General features: G+C 44.3%; 1 protein-coding gene across 4 annotated transcripts in view; it reads right to left on the bottom strand.

Annotated features, from left to right (window-relative positions):
• Positions 1-17,914, bottom strand: part of LMBRD1 (LMBR1 domain containing 1) — a 164,074-nt gene that overhangs the window by 64,932 nt on the left and 81,228 nt on the right. For all 4 annotated transcript variants that reach the window (XM_074991088.1, XM_074991091.1, XM_074991089.1 and 1 more), the window contains 2 exons: positions 17,266-17,391; positions 9,424-9,576 (listed from right to left, as the gene is read on the bottom strand). In XM_074991088.1, coding sequence (XP_074847189.1) covers positions 9,424-9,576; positions 17,266-17,391 — 279 coding nt within the window. The remainder of the gene's footprint in view (positions 1-9,423; positions 9,577-17,265; positions 17,392-17,914) is intronic.

Here is a 17,914-nt window from a genome sequence, read left to right as displayed (position 1 = left end):
GAGAACGTCGCCTAGGAGTTCTGTACTGTTACTGCTGTTGATGGTGCCCTTGGTCATAGCCCCATTGATATTGAGCACGCTGTGTTTGGTAAGCGTAGCGTCTTTGCTGAGGATAATTTTTTTTTTCTCCCCTGTATGGGGGAGTATAAATGCCTAAGGTTCTAAGTGTAGCTCTCAAGTCCTTACTGGAGTGGAGGACCGAGTCGGTTGAGTCTGCAAACAGCTTTTGTGTATCAAAGGGAAGGTCCACGATCTTCGCCTGTAGGTCCCTAGGGATACCAGACGTCTGGAGCCAGGATTCTCTGCGCATGACCACTGCTGTAGCCGTTGAACATGCCGCCGTGTCCGCCATGTCCAGGGCAATCTGGACTCCCATCCGCGATGCTGCATAGCCCTCTTGAATAATCGCCTTTAACACTGGCTTTTTGTCTTCTGGAAGTGAATCCATGAGGGGAGTAAGTCTGGAGTAATTATCAAAATTATGGTTTGCTAGGTGCGCCGCATAATTTGCCACTCTCAGTAGCAGGGTAGAAGAGGAATATACCCTCCTGCCAAACAGCTCTAGCTTCTTAGCATCTTTGTCCGATCCCCCAGATTTATACTGAGAAGCCTTCGACCTCTGCTGGGACGATTCGACCACCAAAGAATTTGGTTGTGGGTGACTAAAGAGGAACTCCATGCTCTTTGCCAGGACGAAGTACTTCTTATCCGCTCTCTTGTTCATTGGTGGGATAGAGGCTGGAGTCTGCCATATGGTCGTGGCTGACTCCATAATGGCTTTGTCTAGCGGAATAGCAATTTTGGATGGAGCCGGGGGTCTCAAATTTTTCAGGAGTTTGTGATGTTTTTCCTGCACCTCTGCCGTTTGAATGTCGTGCGTGAAAGCTACCCTTTTAAATAGCTCCTGAAATAGTTTAAGGTCATCGGTGGGGGGGGGGGGGGGAAGACATCCCTGGGGGCCATGGCCTCATCTGGGGAGGATGAGGAGAAACCACTGGGGTAAATCTCCCTCGAACCCTCAGGCTCCTGCGGTCGATGATACACTTGCTCCCTGGAGGATTGTGAAGGAAAGTCTCGGGGTTCTAAAACTAACTCCCCTTAAGACAGCTGTGTTTCCATCCCCGATAGAGAGTGTCCACGGGGGTATTGAGCAGTTGGGGGGTACCTGCTCCTGGATGTAGGCCTGTGGTGTCTGTGTCCAGCATGATGAGGATGACCATAGCAGCATGGGCAAGGGTCCGGGGATGGAGACCTGGACCACCCACGGAGTGTGTACCCCCGATGTATGGGAAAGCGAGACCTCCGTGACGACACAGAGGTGAAACTGGCTTGTGATAGTACTCCAGGAGATCCACTCCCAGCAATGGTGAAGGTGGCCCAAGCCATGGTGACATTGGTTGGAGGAACGGAGAAGGAGGTTCTGGATAAACCGGTGGAGACACAGGCCTTCGGTGCGGCGTGTGTATCACAGGGGGAGGGCTTGGTGCTAACAGCAGCGCAGCCCTGTCCGGAGATGGGCTGTGGTGCCGGGTTTTTGATTTCACCTTTCCCCTCCCCTGCGGGGCTGGCACCGCCCCCTCCCATGTCAGGGGTCTCGGCCCCGCTGTCGGCACCATGCTCAGCACAATCAGCTGCGGTGCCGCGTGGGTAGCTTCCTCCAGCGCCTGCAGGCTCCGTGCCTGGTGCCCCCGCACTGTTGGTGCTGCGGGGGCCGGTGCCGCCTGCGGTGGTGCCGCCAGGTCCGGCGCTTGCCTTGCTGACGCTCTGGGCACCACGCGTGCCGCCTGTTGTGTAACCGGAGGCTCAGCCCCTGCCACGTGTGCTGCCACTTGCCTGAGTATGCGGCTGGGGCCTGTGTGCGCCGCTCGTCCTGCTCGCTGAACCCACCGGCAAGGATCGAGCCGGGGAGAGTTTCCTCCATTTCCGCACCAAGGGGGTCAGAGAAGCTGCCTTCCTCTTATGCAACCCAGAGGGCCCTTCTGGGTGAGGCTTCTCCGGCAAGTCCGGCTGGAGAGCCTTATTGAACAAGAGCATTTTAAGCCTCATCTTTGTCCTTCCTGGCCCTGGCTGTGAGCTTAGCACAGTGAGAACACTTCTGGGTAACGTGTGATTCCCCCAGGCAGCGGATGCTTTTGCTATGCCCATCGGAAGCCGGAATAGCTTCGTGGCATGACTCTCACCTTTTAAAATCTGAAGAGGCCATTGCGGTGAGTCCTTTACTGTTAATGGGGTACTTAGCACTTAATCCGTGCCTTTCCACCCCAAATAGCGATCACCGGCCTGCGGGCGGCCTAAATGGCCTTCACATCTACTCTTCTCTTTTCCACTCCTCTTTTTTTTAGTAACCAAAAACAACAAATTACACGTAGAAAACAACTACCTAATCTGACTCTGGCCTTAGCCTGAGCGGATTCCGTCTGCAGCTGATGGTGGTTGAGAAGGAACTGGTGGGGACCGGATTGCGCACGTGGCTAGGGGCGCGCGGGGGAGCGGTGCGCACCGGTGCATGTGCAATCCAGGAGAAACTGCTGGAAGATTTCCGATCTGTGGCGCTGGGCGAGCCCGACACCCATTGTGGAGCACCCATGGGGACCACTCGAAGTACCTACAAGCCACAGCATGAAAATGATGTAATTTAATGTAAATTAACAGGAGAGACAAATATGCATAGTGAGACTAACACTGCCTTGTATGGTTAGTTGTGCAAAATAGAAAGCATTCAAATCACACAGGTACCAGTACAATATCCAACAGTCTCCAATCCTCAGTACACCAAGACAATCTCCCAGGATTCCTCAGTGAAAAACTGACCACATGCATACCTGGAAATCTTAAAAAAGTGTAGGAGACTACTCACAAGCTCTAAAAAAGGACACCCATTAAGCAGTGAGGAATCCACTGGTCTTGCTACCCATCATCATGACTGGGATTGTGATCTCAGTGTTGTCCTTATACTTTTGGTCCAGAAGAGAAAAGCTTTCTGTGACTCACAAAAGTCATGTGTTACCCTGTCAGAAACAGGACTTGCTCCATCAGCTCAAAGCTGAATTTCAAAGGAGGATGGGAGAAATACGAAACAAACGGTGAGCAAACATAGCAAAAGAAATCCAAGCAGTCACTGACAGGATATGTAGAGATTATTTTGCAAGACAAAGACACTATAGCCACGTCTACACGTGCCAGCTACTTCGAAGTAGCCGTGCCAACTTCAAAATAGCGCCCGCCACGTCTACACATGGCGAGCGCTATTTTGAAGTTGAAATTGACATAAGGCAGCGAGACGTCGAAGTCACTATCCTCATGAGGAGATGGGAATAGCACCCTACTTCGATGCTGAATGTCAAAGTAGGGCACGTGTAGCCGATCCGCGTCCCACAACATCGAAATAGCGGGGTCTGCCATGGCGGCCATCAGCTGAGGGGTTGAGAGACGCTCTCTCCAGCCTCTGCGGGGCTCTATGGTAACCGTGTGCAGCAGCCCTTAGCCCAGGGCTTCTGGCTGCAGCAGCTGGGGATCCATGCTGCATGCACAGGGTTTGCAACCAGTTGTCGGCTCTGTGGGTCTTGTGCTGTTTAGTGCAAGTGTGTCTGGGAGGGGCCCTTTAAGGGAGCGGCTTGCTGTTGAGTCCACCCTGTGACCCTGTCTGCAGCTGTTCCTGGCACCCTTATTTCGATGTGGGCCGCTTTGGTGTGTAGATGCTCCCCTGCAGCGCCTACTTCGATGTAGTGCTGCCCAACATCGACGTTGAATGCCAATGGCACCAGCCCTGGAGGACGTGTAGACGTTATTCATCGAAATAGCTTATTTCGATGTAGCGACATCGAAATAAGCTATTTCAATGTAGCATTCACGTGTAGACGTAGCCTATATGGACCAAGCTCACATGGCCTCAACCTACTAAGATCTTAAAGTTGTAGTATCCTTCCTAATAGTAATAGGAGGAACATTATCAAAAGCTTCTAAATAGAGGATCATCTGAGTAAATGACACCATCAGCTTCATCCCACAGCACCCAAGATGGGAAACTCTTGCCAACCACTAATACCCGAGTTGATCTGCAAAGCAATTAGCCAATGAAGGAAAATAAAGCACCAGGTCCTGACAACATACCACCTAAAGTACTGAAAACGAAGAGGAAAAACCACTGACTAACCCAGCTTAATTGCTGCTCCTCAAAATCTGGAGCACTGAAGAAATTCCTTTCTTCAGAAGATCCTCAGTATACAGTAGAAGGATCACAATGTTAATGTCAGCATCCTCACAGAGGTCAACAGTGAGGCCCCAATTATCTAGCTGAGGTTGTGGGGGCACTGTCTGTGAATGCCTGATATACGCTTATCAAAACAACTGCTGCATGCCCAAGACACCAAAAGAGGCCAGAATAAATGCTTTATAAATACATCCTCAAAAGGTAAACAGCAAGAGATCTGGAACTGACCTCACCCACTGGGAGACAGTAGACCAAGATAGGGATAACTGGTAAACACTTGTGAAAAAAGGAACGTCCACTTTTGAGTAAAATAACCAGAAAAGAAAGGACAGAGCTGTCAGTAGCATTGAGGTCCAACCCTGTCTTCCACCACTACCTGCAAATGAGCCTATAGCTTAAGGATCAGACTCCTCAGTCACCAAGGACCCATAAAAATAAAATCTGTGGAAGAAACCATTCTCAACTTCGAATGATTGCCAACATCTGGATAAATTGTTGTAAAACTATCTAGATGCTAAACCTACAGGAATTAAACTATAGACTGCAAAGTTCTTAAGTATTTCCTCTAGTAAACAAAAACATGCAAGTGAAGGTCTAGAACACAGCAGACAATGTACCACATCCATGGAGTAAGGGAATGATATTCTCTCCCACCCACATAGTATGTTGTATGATGTGAAAGCTGCCATCTGAAGTCACTTATGGTCTTCCACTGAATATGAAATAAATGCAGGTAACCAAGAAGTAAATACAAGCACAAGGAAAGACTGAGTTTTCCTAAAAGCGTTTCTCCTATCCTGAGGAAAGTGGACAGTTTGCCTTTTCTTGGGGGTAAGTAACTATCTTCACTCTGAAAACAGAACTGTTGTGCTCTCACCCTGATTTGAAGGGACTATTTAACTTTGCTCTTTATCCTGAGACCTTTGGAAGGAAATTACATTTGCTAAACCTCTCTCAAGATACCTCAGAGTGTCAGATAACATCCTAAATGGGCTGTGATCTTATTTTGAAGAAAATAAGATTTTATATCGAGGACAGTAGATGTTTGGAGTAAGTTCAGAAATTGGGCTTCATGTGCTCATTGGACAGTATGGAAATTAATCACTGTCTCCAGGGAAATAACTGAAATGTTATTGTATAGAAGCTAGCAAATGCTTACATTTGTACTATATTTTATACTGTAAAAACAGACCAAGTATGTAATATAAAATAAATGTCATTCAATGAAAATAGCTACAATGAAACTAGCATCTCATTACATATTTCTGAATGGAAACTAATGCTACATTGGATTCTCCAGCCTTCTCCAGTAATCCAGAAAAACAAAAATGAATTCACTCATGCTTTACAGTTCTCCCTGGTATGACACCTGCATAAGATCAAATTATGCCTAATCATTACAGCAGCTTCTTAGAAGGAAGAGCAAGCAAATTAGAATGCTCAAAGTTTTTTCACTTTGCCACCCCTCCTTCATCAAAAAGTCTTCCACAATAAACAGATACTTTTTTTAGTTTGCTGATAGTAACAAATGGACATCAGCTACACTCGTGAAATCGTGATCAGAAGCCCTCTTTGCGTGCCATGACTCTTAACACCTCTAGTCTTATACAAGCTTAAGAGCGAGGGAGGATTTTATATTGGAGATGACAAAACGGGTATGCTCATAATGATTACTCTTGGGGGAATTCCATGCCAAATATTAGAAATTCTTGATAAGTATTTTAAAAATTACGCATATTTAATTTGTCAAAAAACAAAATATAAACTATACCTATTTCAATTATTTTGATATTTTATTTCAAAATAGCTGTGAACAATAGTGTCCGACAAAAAATCCTGCCAAGAGTCAGGGTTAAAAATAAACCTATATGACAACCCAGTTCCTGTTTCTCTGTTAGGCTTTTGTCTGATGCCTCAGTCTGGGTATGTCACACATCCCAGATGGCTACATTCTGCCCTTCTGGTCTTAGTTTATTCTAGGTTTTTGCCCAGACTCAAATATTGGGGATGCATGGGGCACCCCCCAAATCAGACACCCACACCTGGAAGCAGGAGCTGAAGGAATTTAAGGAAAGTGTTCTTTCTAGATCATTTAGGTGGAAGTGCGAAGATCTCCAAGGTACGTCTAGGTGAGTTGCTTTGCCTGTAAAACCTGCTTGGTAGCCAATTGATGCAGTGATGTTTCACCTATTAGAAACAACCTGCTGCTTTGTGGGTTTGGCTTTAGGCAAAACTCTGATTTCAGCTCTCAGTGGCCTCCGCCCTGAGCCTAGGCACAAAATCTCAGTATCCACAGTGGGCATTCTCACAGAATGACCCCAGAATTTGTCTGGGCTTTAGTTCTGTCTGTATTTGAACAGTGCGGGGAAGGACTAGTCAAACTAGACTTATGGCTACATGGCTAAAAGGCTTCCAGCCAGCTTGTTCAGCAAGTACTTCCTCCCACTCCACAGTGCTCTGAGGTGAGCCCTGTGTGAGCCACATCTTACACAGCAATGACAACTGCCCCGTATTCCCAAAATGACTTCAGGCATTGGTGATAATCCAGAATTCCAACATTGAGTGATAACATAACTTTATGACTTTACAAGACAAGTTGTTTACAATAGATGAAACACCACTGCATCTTAAATTCCTTTAACTCCTGCTTCCACATTCCTTACGCTCCTGTATCTTATAAGTTGGTCTGACTTCTTCTGTGGAGATCAAGGAAAGAGATGAACCCTAAAAAAAACCGAACACAAACACACAAAAAACCCACAACATTCAAAACACACACACACACAAGTCTGCTGAAGTAACATGCAAAAAGGGCCACAATAAGCTTTAAAAACTTAGAATGTTCTAGTAAAGTCTGAGATACCTGAAGGGGTAAGAGGAGTATTTCCCAATTTCATAAAACAGAGAAGAGACTCCTAAGTGAGAATCCTCATCTCCAAGGATGCTAAGAATTTCAAGCCCTCAAGGATTCCAGAATCTGACCACAGAGCAAGATCCAAGTCTCAATTCTGGGACTTCAGCTGTGGCTAAGTCATCTGTGCCATCCCAAACTTAAGACTTGAGATCCAAAGCTTGAGAAGCAGGCATGAGAACAGAGACTGTTTAGGTACTGAATGGAAAGCTAAAGAGAAGCAGTTCCAGAGTGCTGAGAAAGAAAGGTGGTGTAGAACAGAATAAGATGTTCTACTCTCAAGTTGCTATGAGCACTGCTATGCAAATCAGAATGGTTGGGGTACCGGCACGGGGCGGGGCGGAGAGAAGCTGCTCTGCCTAGGACTCGCTTAAATACTCCAACAAGGAAATACTGCCCACTCAACTTACCAAATGCTCCAAGAGATATTCTTTTCTCTCTCTCCATTAAAATGCGTACATGAAAGCATAACTACTACACTCATACCAGTGGGTAAGACAATGGCTAGAAATCAGTCTCCCACCCTCCGCTACCAGATCCACAGAACCAGGCCAAAAACTAAAGAAAGGTCTATACTGGACTTTAAAGTCAATTATAGATATACATCTGTTCTAGCTTTGCAATTGACATAGATGGAACTGCGTATCTATGATCAACTTATCTGGTTGACCTCCCTTAGTCCTTGTGAGAATGAGGAGTACAGGATTGACTGTTGACCCAACAGTTCGGTTTCATACTTCCCCACCCCCAAGCATGCAAAAATCAAACCCTGACAGAGTGACCCTGTGCAGATCAATCTTCAGGTAAAAATGTAGATGTACCCTACAGTGTAGGGCACTCAGGATAGAAAAGACAGAATAAGATCATGGTAAATAGTGTAGCAGCTACCAAGCAGACATTACAAGCCTCTAACAGTTAAAGCTGTCAGCCAAAGCCAAGATCAATAAAACCACACCCCTCTGTTTCCTCACAGGAGGACAAGCACTGAATACATTCATTATTTAAATCAAGCATGCAGGCTGCAGGGCATTACTCCTGGAAAATCTTACATAAGAAGACTGACATAGGTAACACACATAATGGGGCTAGTGAACAACTCTGTCTTAATTTTGGCTTTCATTTTGTCTTCAGGCCTCAGGGAAGAAAGAATTAAAGATAAGAGATAAGATGTGTATTTCATGCACCCAGCAAGAAAAACACATAGAAGACAGCAACATGGGCACAGTCACTCAGTTATTTTCTTCTGTGATCCTTGGCAGCATGAGCCATAGTAACTGGTTTTGAGGACCCTGTCCTCTTTGCAGAGTAATGAAGAACTGATGTCTGAAAACAAAATTTGTGAGGCTTTCTAATATGCCATAGAATCCATATTCACCAAGTCTTTATCCTCGAATGAGGATTTCTTCATATTAACCAGCATAATTATCAAAAGGTTAATTTCAATATTTTGAGACGCATTAGTTAAGCGCCATAGTGTACTACTTTTTTACAATCCTTAGCATTATAGACAAACATATAATACATATAGCAGAAGCTGAACGAGTTTACTACAAAGTTGCTTATACAGATATATACAAAACAGTCAGGAGGGTTAGCTCAGCGGTGTGAGTAGCTAAACCCAGGTTTGTGAGTTCAATTCTTGGAGGGGGCCATTTAGGGATCTGGGGGCAAACATTAGTAACAAAATCTGTCAGGGATTGTGAAACGTCCTGCTGTGAAAGCAGCAGACTGGACTCTATGACCTCTGAAGATTTCTTCCAGCTCTATGAGACGGGTCTATATACACACATACACGAGACACACACAACTAGTTCATATTACTACTTGCAAAATCATTACTAGATTAGCTAATCAGTTCTCAGTATTAAGTTTCTTGATTTCACACAGTCCAACAAAACTACGTACATAGTGTTCTTCCAGTGCAGAAGGAAATTTTTATGGTCACGTGAAACTACGTACAGAAGACGTTATCCTCAAAGAGATAATGAAGGCATGCTTGCTCAAAGTGACATAACTAAAATATATAGTTTTTAAGTGACATCTTTCAGGAAAGCAGTCTATGGATTAAAGTAACATAGGCCACCACTTACGTGATACGTAGAAAGGGGCTTTAAGTCATTTAATCATGTTTTAAGATGGCACATTTGGGGAAAAACAAACAATGAAAGTGTAGTATTACCAGACTATTTCACAAAGTTGTATAATGCTAGAGTGGTAAATGGCTTTTTTTAAAAAAAAAAAAAAAAAAAAAAAGTTTCTAGAGTGCAGTAGGCACAAAATTAAAGATATGGTTTTGCTTTACTTTTAATGGGCGCATGGCTCCGCAGAACTTTGTCCACCAGCTTTTCTCGATCAATTCCAGATGTCTCTCTCTCCTTCGAAGTGTTCTTAGCCTTTCTTCAAGTTGCTGCAGGGTCCGTCTGTGCCTTGTTGATAAAGGCCGACCATCTTTGCACTGTTAATCAAAAATGGAGATGTGAAAATAAATGGAACAGTTTGCAAAAAATTGCATGAAAGAAGAATAAAATGTAGCTCCTAATTAACAAGGTCTGACAGCTCCATGAAGGAGAAGTTACTCACTTCCCTGCAGTACCTATGGTTCTCCAAGATGTGGTCCTGTGGGTGCTCCATGAAGGTGTGAGCACGGCCCAGAGCCGTGGATTGGAAAGCCTTGCAGAGCAGCTCCCTCCCCGCCCCATGTACCACGTGTGCATGGGAGCCAGCTGGTGACATCACCGTACTGAGGAAAGCATGTGCGGCACAGCTCTCCTCTGTTCCTTTTTACCTAAAGTTCTTATAGACACCAAATAGGACAGGAAGGATGGATCATGGAGCACCAGCAGGGACACATCTCAGAGAACCATTGTTACCGCATAAAACTGAGTAACTTCTTCCAGTGTTCCCTGGGGGTGCTCCACATTGGTGACTCTGTAGCAGTACCCCTTTTCTGGAAGTGGGTATTGAGTCTAAGTGGAATGATGTGAAATAACCTGCCACAGCAGTGGCAGGCATTGACCCTTTGTGCCGTGCATAATACTTTGCAAACATAAGGTGTGAGGACCAGGTGGCCACTCTACAGATGTCTACCAGAGGGACATTACTAAGGAAGGCAATATTGCAGCCAGCACTTGTGGCAGGTGGGCTCTAATAGTCTGTGGCAGCTGCTTGCCTCTAAGTTGGTACGCAGTGTGAGTGGAATCTGCTTGGATAGGCATCGTGCTGAAACAGTTGTTCCTGCACAGGACCCTGACCATGCTACAAAAAGTTGGTCCGATTACTTGTTTAGTTTGGTTCCTGGACAGAACCAGATTAAAAAGCAGGAGCACGTCTAACATTGAGTGTATGTAATGCAGCCTCCCTAGGAGAGGAGTGAGGCTTAGGAAAATAAGTAGGTAAGTATATAGGGTCATTCACATGAAAAATCAGATGTGACAGAAATCCTGTGCGAGGCCTAAGCACCACCTTGTCTTTAGTGAAAATAGAGAAGGTTGGGGGCGCAAAGAGGTCTATTGTTGGGAAGCCCCATTTGCAGAAGAGAGAGAGAAGTAAGTTGGAATCGATCTCCCATTCATGCTGGTCTGAGAAATACCTGCTCAGCCTGTCTGCCCTGGTATTCTGTTCCCCAGGTGTGTATGTTGCTATTGTGGTTACCCAGTTCTTTATGCACTAATTCCACAATGAGAGCATCAGCACAGAGTGTGTGACTGGGCACCCCCCTGACAGTTGATATAAAACTTCATGGGCATGTTGTCCATGAAGACAGATAGTTTTGCCCCATATCAATGGGAGAAAATAAGCAGAAGCTCTTTGAAGGGCCCTGAGCTCCAGGAAATTGATATGAAAAGTCTCTCATGGTGAGTCCCTGTGCCCTGAATTGATGACATGCCACAGTGGGCCCCACAGAGAGGCATCTGTAGTTATAGATAGAGGGATCTGTGGGGGGAGGGGTGAAAAGGTATGCCCACAAGGAGGTTTGTTGGGGCTGCCCATCAGTCCAGTGACTGTAGTACTAACGGAGGAAGAGCAAGGGTCTTTGATGATCTGTGACAGGTTGGTATTTAATTGCGAGCAAGCCAATGCTGGAGGCAGCGCATATGTAGTCTTGCAAATGGGACTACAGATGTCATAGAAGCCATGTGCCCCGACTGCAAGCAAGTTCAAGCCGTAGTAAAAGGGGCCTGTTTGACTATGTGAATGAGGTCACAGATTGCCTGGAACCTGTGAGCAGTAAGTAAGCTCTGGCTAACACTGAATCCAATACAGCTCTTATGAACTCTAAGCTGCGTGGATTTTAAAGTGGACTTCTGTGAGTTTGAAAGGAGGCCAAGCTGAGAAAAACATTCCCTAGTAGTATTTTTCATAAGGGTAGTCTGGTGGCAAGTGGAATCGTTGATCAGGCAGTCATCTAAATAAAGTGAAAAAAAAGAATGTTCTGCTTTCTGAGGTATGCTGTGACCACAAGTGTTTTGGAGAAAACTCACGGCGCCATAGAAAGTCTGAAAGTGGGGGACTTTGTATTGGAAATGGCCCTAACCCACCACAAAAAATGGAGGACCCTCCTGTGGGACAGGTGAATGGCCACATGAAAAGTGTCTTGGAAGTCGAGGGCTGAGAACCAGTTCCCTCCCCTCCATCTAGTGCCAGAATGATATTTGGTAAGGTTACCATCTTGAACTTTGTGTTGAGAATGAATCTGTTCAATTCCCTGAGGTTTACAATAAGCCTCCATCCCGATTTCTTGGTTGCCAGTAAATAGATGGAACACACACTCTTGTTCCAATGATTGTTGGGGTATGGGTTCTGTTGCCCCTTCTATAAGGATTTTCTGTACTTCTCTCCATAGGAGGGGTTCGTAAGATGGGTCCCTTTAGATGCATGGGGTAGGGAGATGGGTAGGAGTGATATTTGTAAAAGGAATTGGGCAGCCTTCTCTGATAATATCTAAAATCCATTTGTTGGATGTAATCTGGGTCCATTGATCTTAAAAGGGCCTCAACTGATGATGAAAGTGGACCCAGAATGCACTAGACTTAAAGGGTGGTCACTCAGACCCTTGACTAACAAATCTGATGTTTTTGGGAGGCAGGGTGGGCTGTAGATGATTGGCCCTCCTGTTAGATCTATTTTTAGACTTATTGTATTGCTGATGCTGTGGTAGAAATAGGTATGCTCCCTAGATCTATGGAAGGGAGAGTACTTGGACCTCTTTCTAGGAGAGGAATACATTCCCAGAGTAGGCAATGTTGCCCTGGAGTTTTTCCTGGGGTGTAACATCTCATCAGTGGTGCTGGAGAACAGCTGCTGTCAATCAAAGGGGAGGTCTTCCACCTTTGACTGGATTTCACATGGAATGCCTGAAGATAAGAGCCATGTCACCCCGCACTTGACTATTATGGTGGCCATGACCCTAGCAGCTGTCAGCCACGGCCACTGCTGCTTGAAGGGCAGTTTTAGCAATTGAGAAGCCCTCCTGAGACACACACTGCAGGGTAGGGCATTTAGTGTCCAGCAAGTCTTGCACCAGGTCTCGTAACTTATTATAGTCTGTATGGTCATAGCTGGCTAAGAGCAATGAGGTTTGCAATTCTGTACTGCAGCATGGCATAAGAATGTACTTTACCGCCAAAGGAATCTAACTGCTTATGTTCTCTATCAGTGGGAGTAGATTTAAATTGAGGGTTCTTGGGTTTGTGGTTTACCGAATTCACAACTAACTAATTGGGTTGTGGATGTGAAAAAAGAAACTCCATGCCCTTAGTTGGAATGAAATACTTCGTATCTGCTCTGTGATTGGTGGGCAAGATAGAAACCAGGGTTTTCCAGAGGACCTCAGAGGGTTTGAGGATTGCTCCATTAACAAGTTGGGCTATTTTGGAGGGCACAGAAGGCTGCAGAATTGTGAGCAGCTTATATTGTTTCTCTTGCACCTCCTGCAGGGTGATATCTTGGGATTGGGCAACCCTTTTAAAGAGTTCCTAGAAGCACTTTAGCTCATCAGTTAGAGGAGATGGGAAAATCTGAAAAACCACCTCATCTCATAGTCCTGTGACCCTTGGAAGAAGCCTCCGAGTCTGAATGAGGTAACTCCTCCCAAGCATTAGAAATTGTCTGTGAAAGACTGATTAGCTAGCAAGGAAAGTGCTAACATTGTAGGAAGGTGCCCAGGCATGTGCTCACACTGAGGGGTAGCGTACCTAGAGTGGTGCAAGTGGGATAAGTGAGGTCGATGTGCATGTCAGACACTCCATAGACCCCACTGTAGTGGAAACTGTGGAGTGAGGTATGGCTACGGCTGGTGTACTTAAAGGGTGAGACTGATAGGGATAATCTCTATATGAATGCCAGGATGGAGGTGAACAAGCAAGTGAGTGTCTGCCTCTCTGCCTGCTACTGCCTTCAGACTGAGATGAAGGTGAGCAAGGGATAGTATATGGAGGTGTTAGCATGCCGTGCCCCAGAGTTTGGGGAGGGCACAAATAGCGTAGAGTATAGCTGAGGGGATTTGTGGATGTGTCATGTTTTTCACTGTGCCTTCTTATGTCTAACAGGTTGATCCAGAGTGGCAGGCAAGGTAGTAAGTACTCCTGGTGGAAGCATATATTGCTTCTTGAGAGCAGATGCCTCAGAGGCGCCCGCTGGTGTGGGTTGCTTGGTCCCTCCCTCAGATCTCCTTGCTGAGGTCCTGCGTCTCTCTACAGTACCCAACATTGGTGGCATCAGAGAATGCGAGGCTCCCAGCAACTCAGAGCGCGAGCTGGTGAAGCTGTCACAGTATAGGAGCCTCTGCGGGGTGATGTAGTTACCCTATCTGAGGCTTTTACTGTACCCACGTCATATGGCATGTCCCTAAATGAGAGGGACTATTGCCAAAGCAATGCATTAGAATGCACTTCACATTCCTTACATGCCCTTGCTGGCATACCCTGGCAATGGGGGCACTTAGAAATGCTGTCAGATTCACCCAAGCATCCAAGGCATGAAGCATGCCCATCAGACAAGGACATAGCGCCTCTCCAAGTATCACAATTCTTTGTAGAGTCAGGCATTGGAAGGGGAGGCGGGGGGTGGGGAGAGAGAGAACACCACACCACAGGCTGTCTCTAAGACAAACTGATTCTGAAAGAAAAAAAGCTGCTGCTGTGGCTCCGCAGCAACTGCAGCCCCCCCCCCCCACCCCCCCGCTCCCAGGAAAAGTGATTTAAAAATAAATAACTTAAGAAATATGAGGGAAAGGAGGGAGGCTAAGAAAAAAATTGCTTTTGCTCGGCAGGGAAAGAGCGTTAGAAAAAGGAACTTAAAACTGTGCTGCACACTCTTTCCTCAGTACGGTGACATTACCGGTTGGCTTCCGTGCACGTGCAGCACACAGGAGTGGGGGCACACTGCTCTGCAAAGCTCTCCAATCTGCTCCACTGGGACATGCTGACACTCACATGGAGCACCTGCAGGGAATGCTTGAAGGAGAAGTCCTAACTGCATAAAATACTGTAAATCTAGTTTTTATAGGAAACTAACTTCATTTTACCCCTTTTATATTTTTAATAATTTCTTTCCAGCTCTACGTTTTTTTCTTCAAGTCAGTAGAGGGTCAGCTCTATTATACATCTTTAAAAGTACCATTATGGAGCAGCACCTTTTGAAGGACACAGCATGAAAGTATTCAAAATGCAAAAATCAGAACTGCCCCCAAACTAAGTAGAGTTCATCAACCTCCAACAAATCCATATTTGGAGATTTCTATATTTGACAAATTCTCAGAAACACTTCACTCCTTTAATCTTCAAAATACTGCACGTATGTCAATAAATTGCACTATAATTAATACACTAGCAGCTAAGTAAGCAAAATATACAATTTTTATTTGTGACCATGAAATAATGAGTTGTATATATACTATAAGCAATAACTCAAATAAGTATTAGGCAATAGATGACCCAACTGACAAGCTCATTTTAACATAAGATCACTAATCACTTACTACAATGACAGTTTAAAGGAAAACATTCTCAAAGATTGCATTTGTCAATGTAAAGATTTGATATAAAAGTATTAAATCATTTTTGCATTCAGGGATTTCTTTTAAATAAAAGGAATCCTTACACACTGTGATTATAATATCCTCTCAGGGTTGCAGCAATTCTAATAATTTTCCACACACAATTTAATCACAATTTTCTGCTAAGAAATTTAAAGTGGAAGTCTTTAGAAGGATTCAGTAAATTTAGTGCTGTTACAAGCCAAGAAATTGAGATCTATGTATAAGAGATACTACCCAAAATTGTTCCATCAATATGCCTCACCGCTGACCAGGAAAGTCCATCTATAGGGGGGAAGATAGTTAAACATCCATGCCCCCCTCCCCCCCCCTTTTTTTTTTTTTTTTTTTTTTTTTTAAAAAAAAAAAAACCCTGAGATTGCCAAGAGCAATGTCAACTGTGAGGCAAAATCTACTCCACAAGAATCTGGCCTTACCAAAAAAAATACAAACCCCCCACCCTCAAAATCTGCACATAAGATGAAGTGTCACATACCTTCTGCTTCTATAAATTTTAATTTTGCAGCATTCACATTGCTGGGGAAAAAACCACACTCACCTCTTGTTACTGTTCTTTGATATGTTTTCTTCATGTACATTCCAAGTAAGGTGCTCTCATGCATGGCATTCAAAGATCTTTTCCCTAGCAGTTAGTCATACAGTCGACCTGGAAGCCTCCTGGAGTGGCACCTTCATGGTGCCCAATATAGGGCCCTGTCAACCTCCCCACCTCCACCTCAGTTCCATCTTGGTGGCCAGTCTGACAGAAGGGTGAGGGTACTGGAATGGACTTGAATACCACAGCTTGAAGAACAGCAATTACAAGAGGGGAGTGCCTAATTTGTAACGCACAGAACAATCACAAAAAAACGAACAACTTTCTACTTGACACTTAAAATATAATGGGGAGTAAACAATATTCAGTTAAGAAAACCTAGAAATATAAAGGAACATGGATTCATGGCAAGTGTCACTTTCTGCAACAGGCTTTTTTTTTTTTTGAAGACAGAATGATAGAGAGGATTAGAGTTCTATTTTCGAAAAAATTTTATAGCACCACATGCAGGATTCACTCTAAGTGAATGTGTTTAATGAGTACAACCAAGAAACTACCTACTAAATATCTGAGGAGTCTGAGATTATGTCTGTCGAAGAATTCATCCTAAACTTTAAGAGCTAGGACCACTAAATTTGGTATTCAGCTTCCTCTTATGCTAACTTAAAGCCAGGTCAGGGTTTGGTTGTGCCAGAATAATGGCATGCACCTGGAATTAGACTGTTTAACATGGAAAGGAAAGGAAGGACTCTGCTAGCAGGGACAGTTATGTATAATGATCAGAGAGAGGCAGCAAGAGGCTAGAGACAGCAATCAAACGCTGTAACTTCATTAGGGCAGCAGGCGACAGGGACTGAGAAAGGTATAGCTATCCACTATCCATTTTGGAGAGCATCTCCCCGGGGTGGCGGGGAATGCACCTCTCACCCAGCTGTGGCTGCTAGAGCAGTAAGGGACAAGTGCTTCTCACCTAGCTCCAAGCTGCTGCAGCGAGAGCTGGGGTTGTCCTCTCCCCCTCGGGCAGCCTGCATATTTAAATCCTCATTCCCAGCCCCACCTCAGAGAAATTATTTAAATGAAGAACAAAAATTATTTAAGGATCTAAGCAACACGAAGTAAAATTTTGTAATCTATAAGTGACGACTCTCCCAATCTCAAGAGGGTCAGTTATTGCAAAGGAAGTATTTTTGTTTATGCTTCTCATTTGTTCTATGATCAACAAAATTTACTTTAAGCATCTACAACTAACACTGTCAAGCCATTTTTGTTAGGTTACTTCTGGTAAAGAGATGCCAGAAGTAGTTAAACCATCCATTTTCTACTACTGTACTGGATATTTTTGACCCAACAAGTCCCAAAACATGGAAGGAGTCCATCATCTGCAAGAGGAATAGGAAATTAAGAGAATTTAATTTTGGATGAAGTCAGATGAGCTTCTGTCCATCTCTTGTTGTGAGAGTTAACAGCATTCCAAACATCATACCATAACAAAGTGCTGAACAGGAACACTGTAAATGGAAATGTTTAAAAATGTTGGGTAATAAACATCAAACCTTTGATTTAATCCTTAGTATATTTTGTTCTACTTCTTCAATATCTTCAGTGTTCTCCAAACGTTCATAAGAAGGACTTCTTGTTCCTTTTATCAAGTTTAGAGGCAAAGCAGACATACCATAAGCCTAAAACAAAAACCCGAACAAGTAAATTAACATTTGCTATAGAAACACATCATGTAAGTTTTATCTAACAGCTGTTCTGCATGTCGCATTCACATGTCTACACATCCTCTTCCTCACAGCTCACATACTTCCAGTGGAAATTCAATATAGGAATTATAGAAACATAAAAAAAAGCCTTTGCAACAGAGCATAAGAGAATCTATACAGTTCTGGAATCCCTGTGATTCAGGGGAAGCGTCGGAAGTACAGTGAACTTATATTACATATTTATACCAGTACTATGAACTTTAATGATTCACTGATTTCAAGCGGTTTGTGTGATAAAAGTTAAATTTTCCCAACTCATATTACCAAAATACCATATGATATCAACAGAGCAGGAATTCCTACTCTGTCTCTTAAGACTGTTACAGGGTCTAACTAAAGTTCATAAAGCATTCTGATATCTTAGGATAAAACAGCAAAGCCAAACCAAGAACGATAGCCCTTTTGGTCACTGCCCACTGTTACTTGTAAAACTGAA

Source organism: Carettochelys insculpta, chromosome 3 (assembly GCF_033958435.1).
Source record: "Carettochelys insculpta isolate YL-2023 chromosome 3, ASM3395843v1, whole genome shotgun sequence".
In the NCBI taxonomy this organism is placed as follows: domain Eukaryota; kingdom Metazoa; phylum Chordata; order Testudines; family Carettochelyidae; genus Carettochelys; species Carettochelys insculpta.
This window is presented reverse-complemented; position numbering and strand designations above follow the sequence as displayed.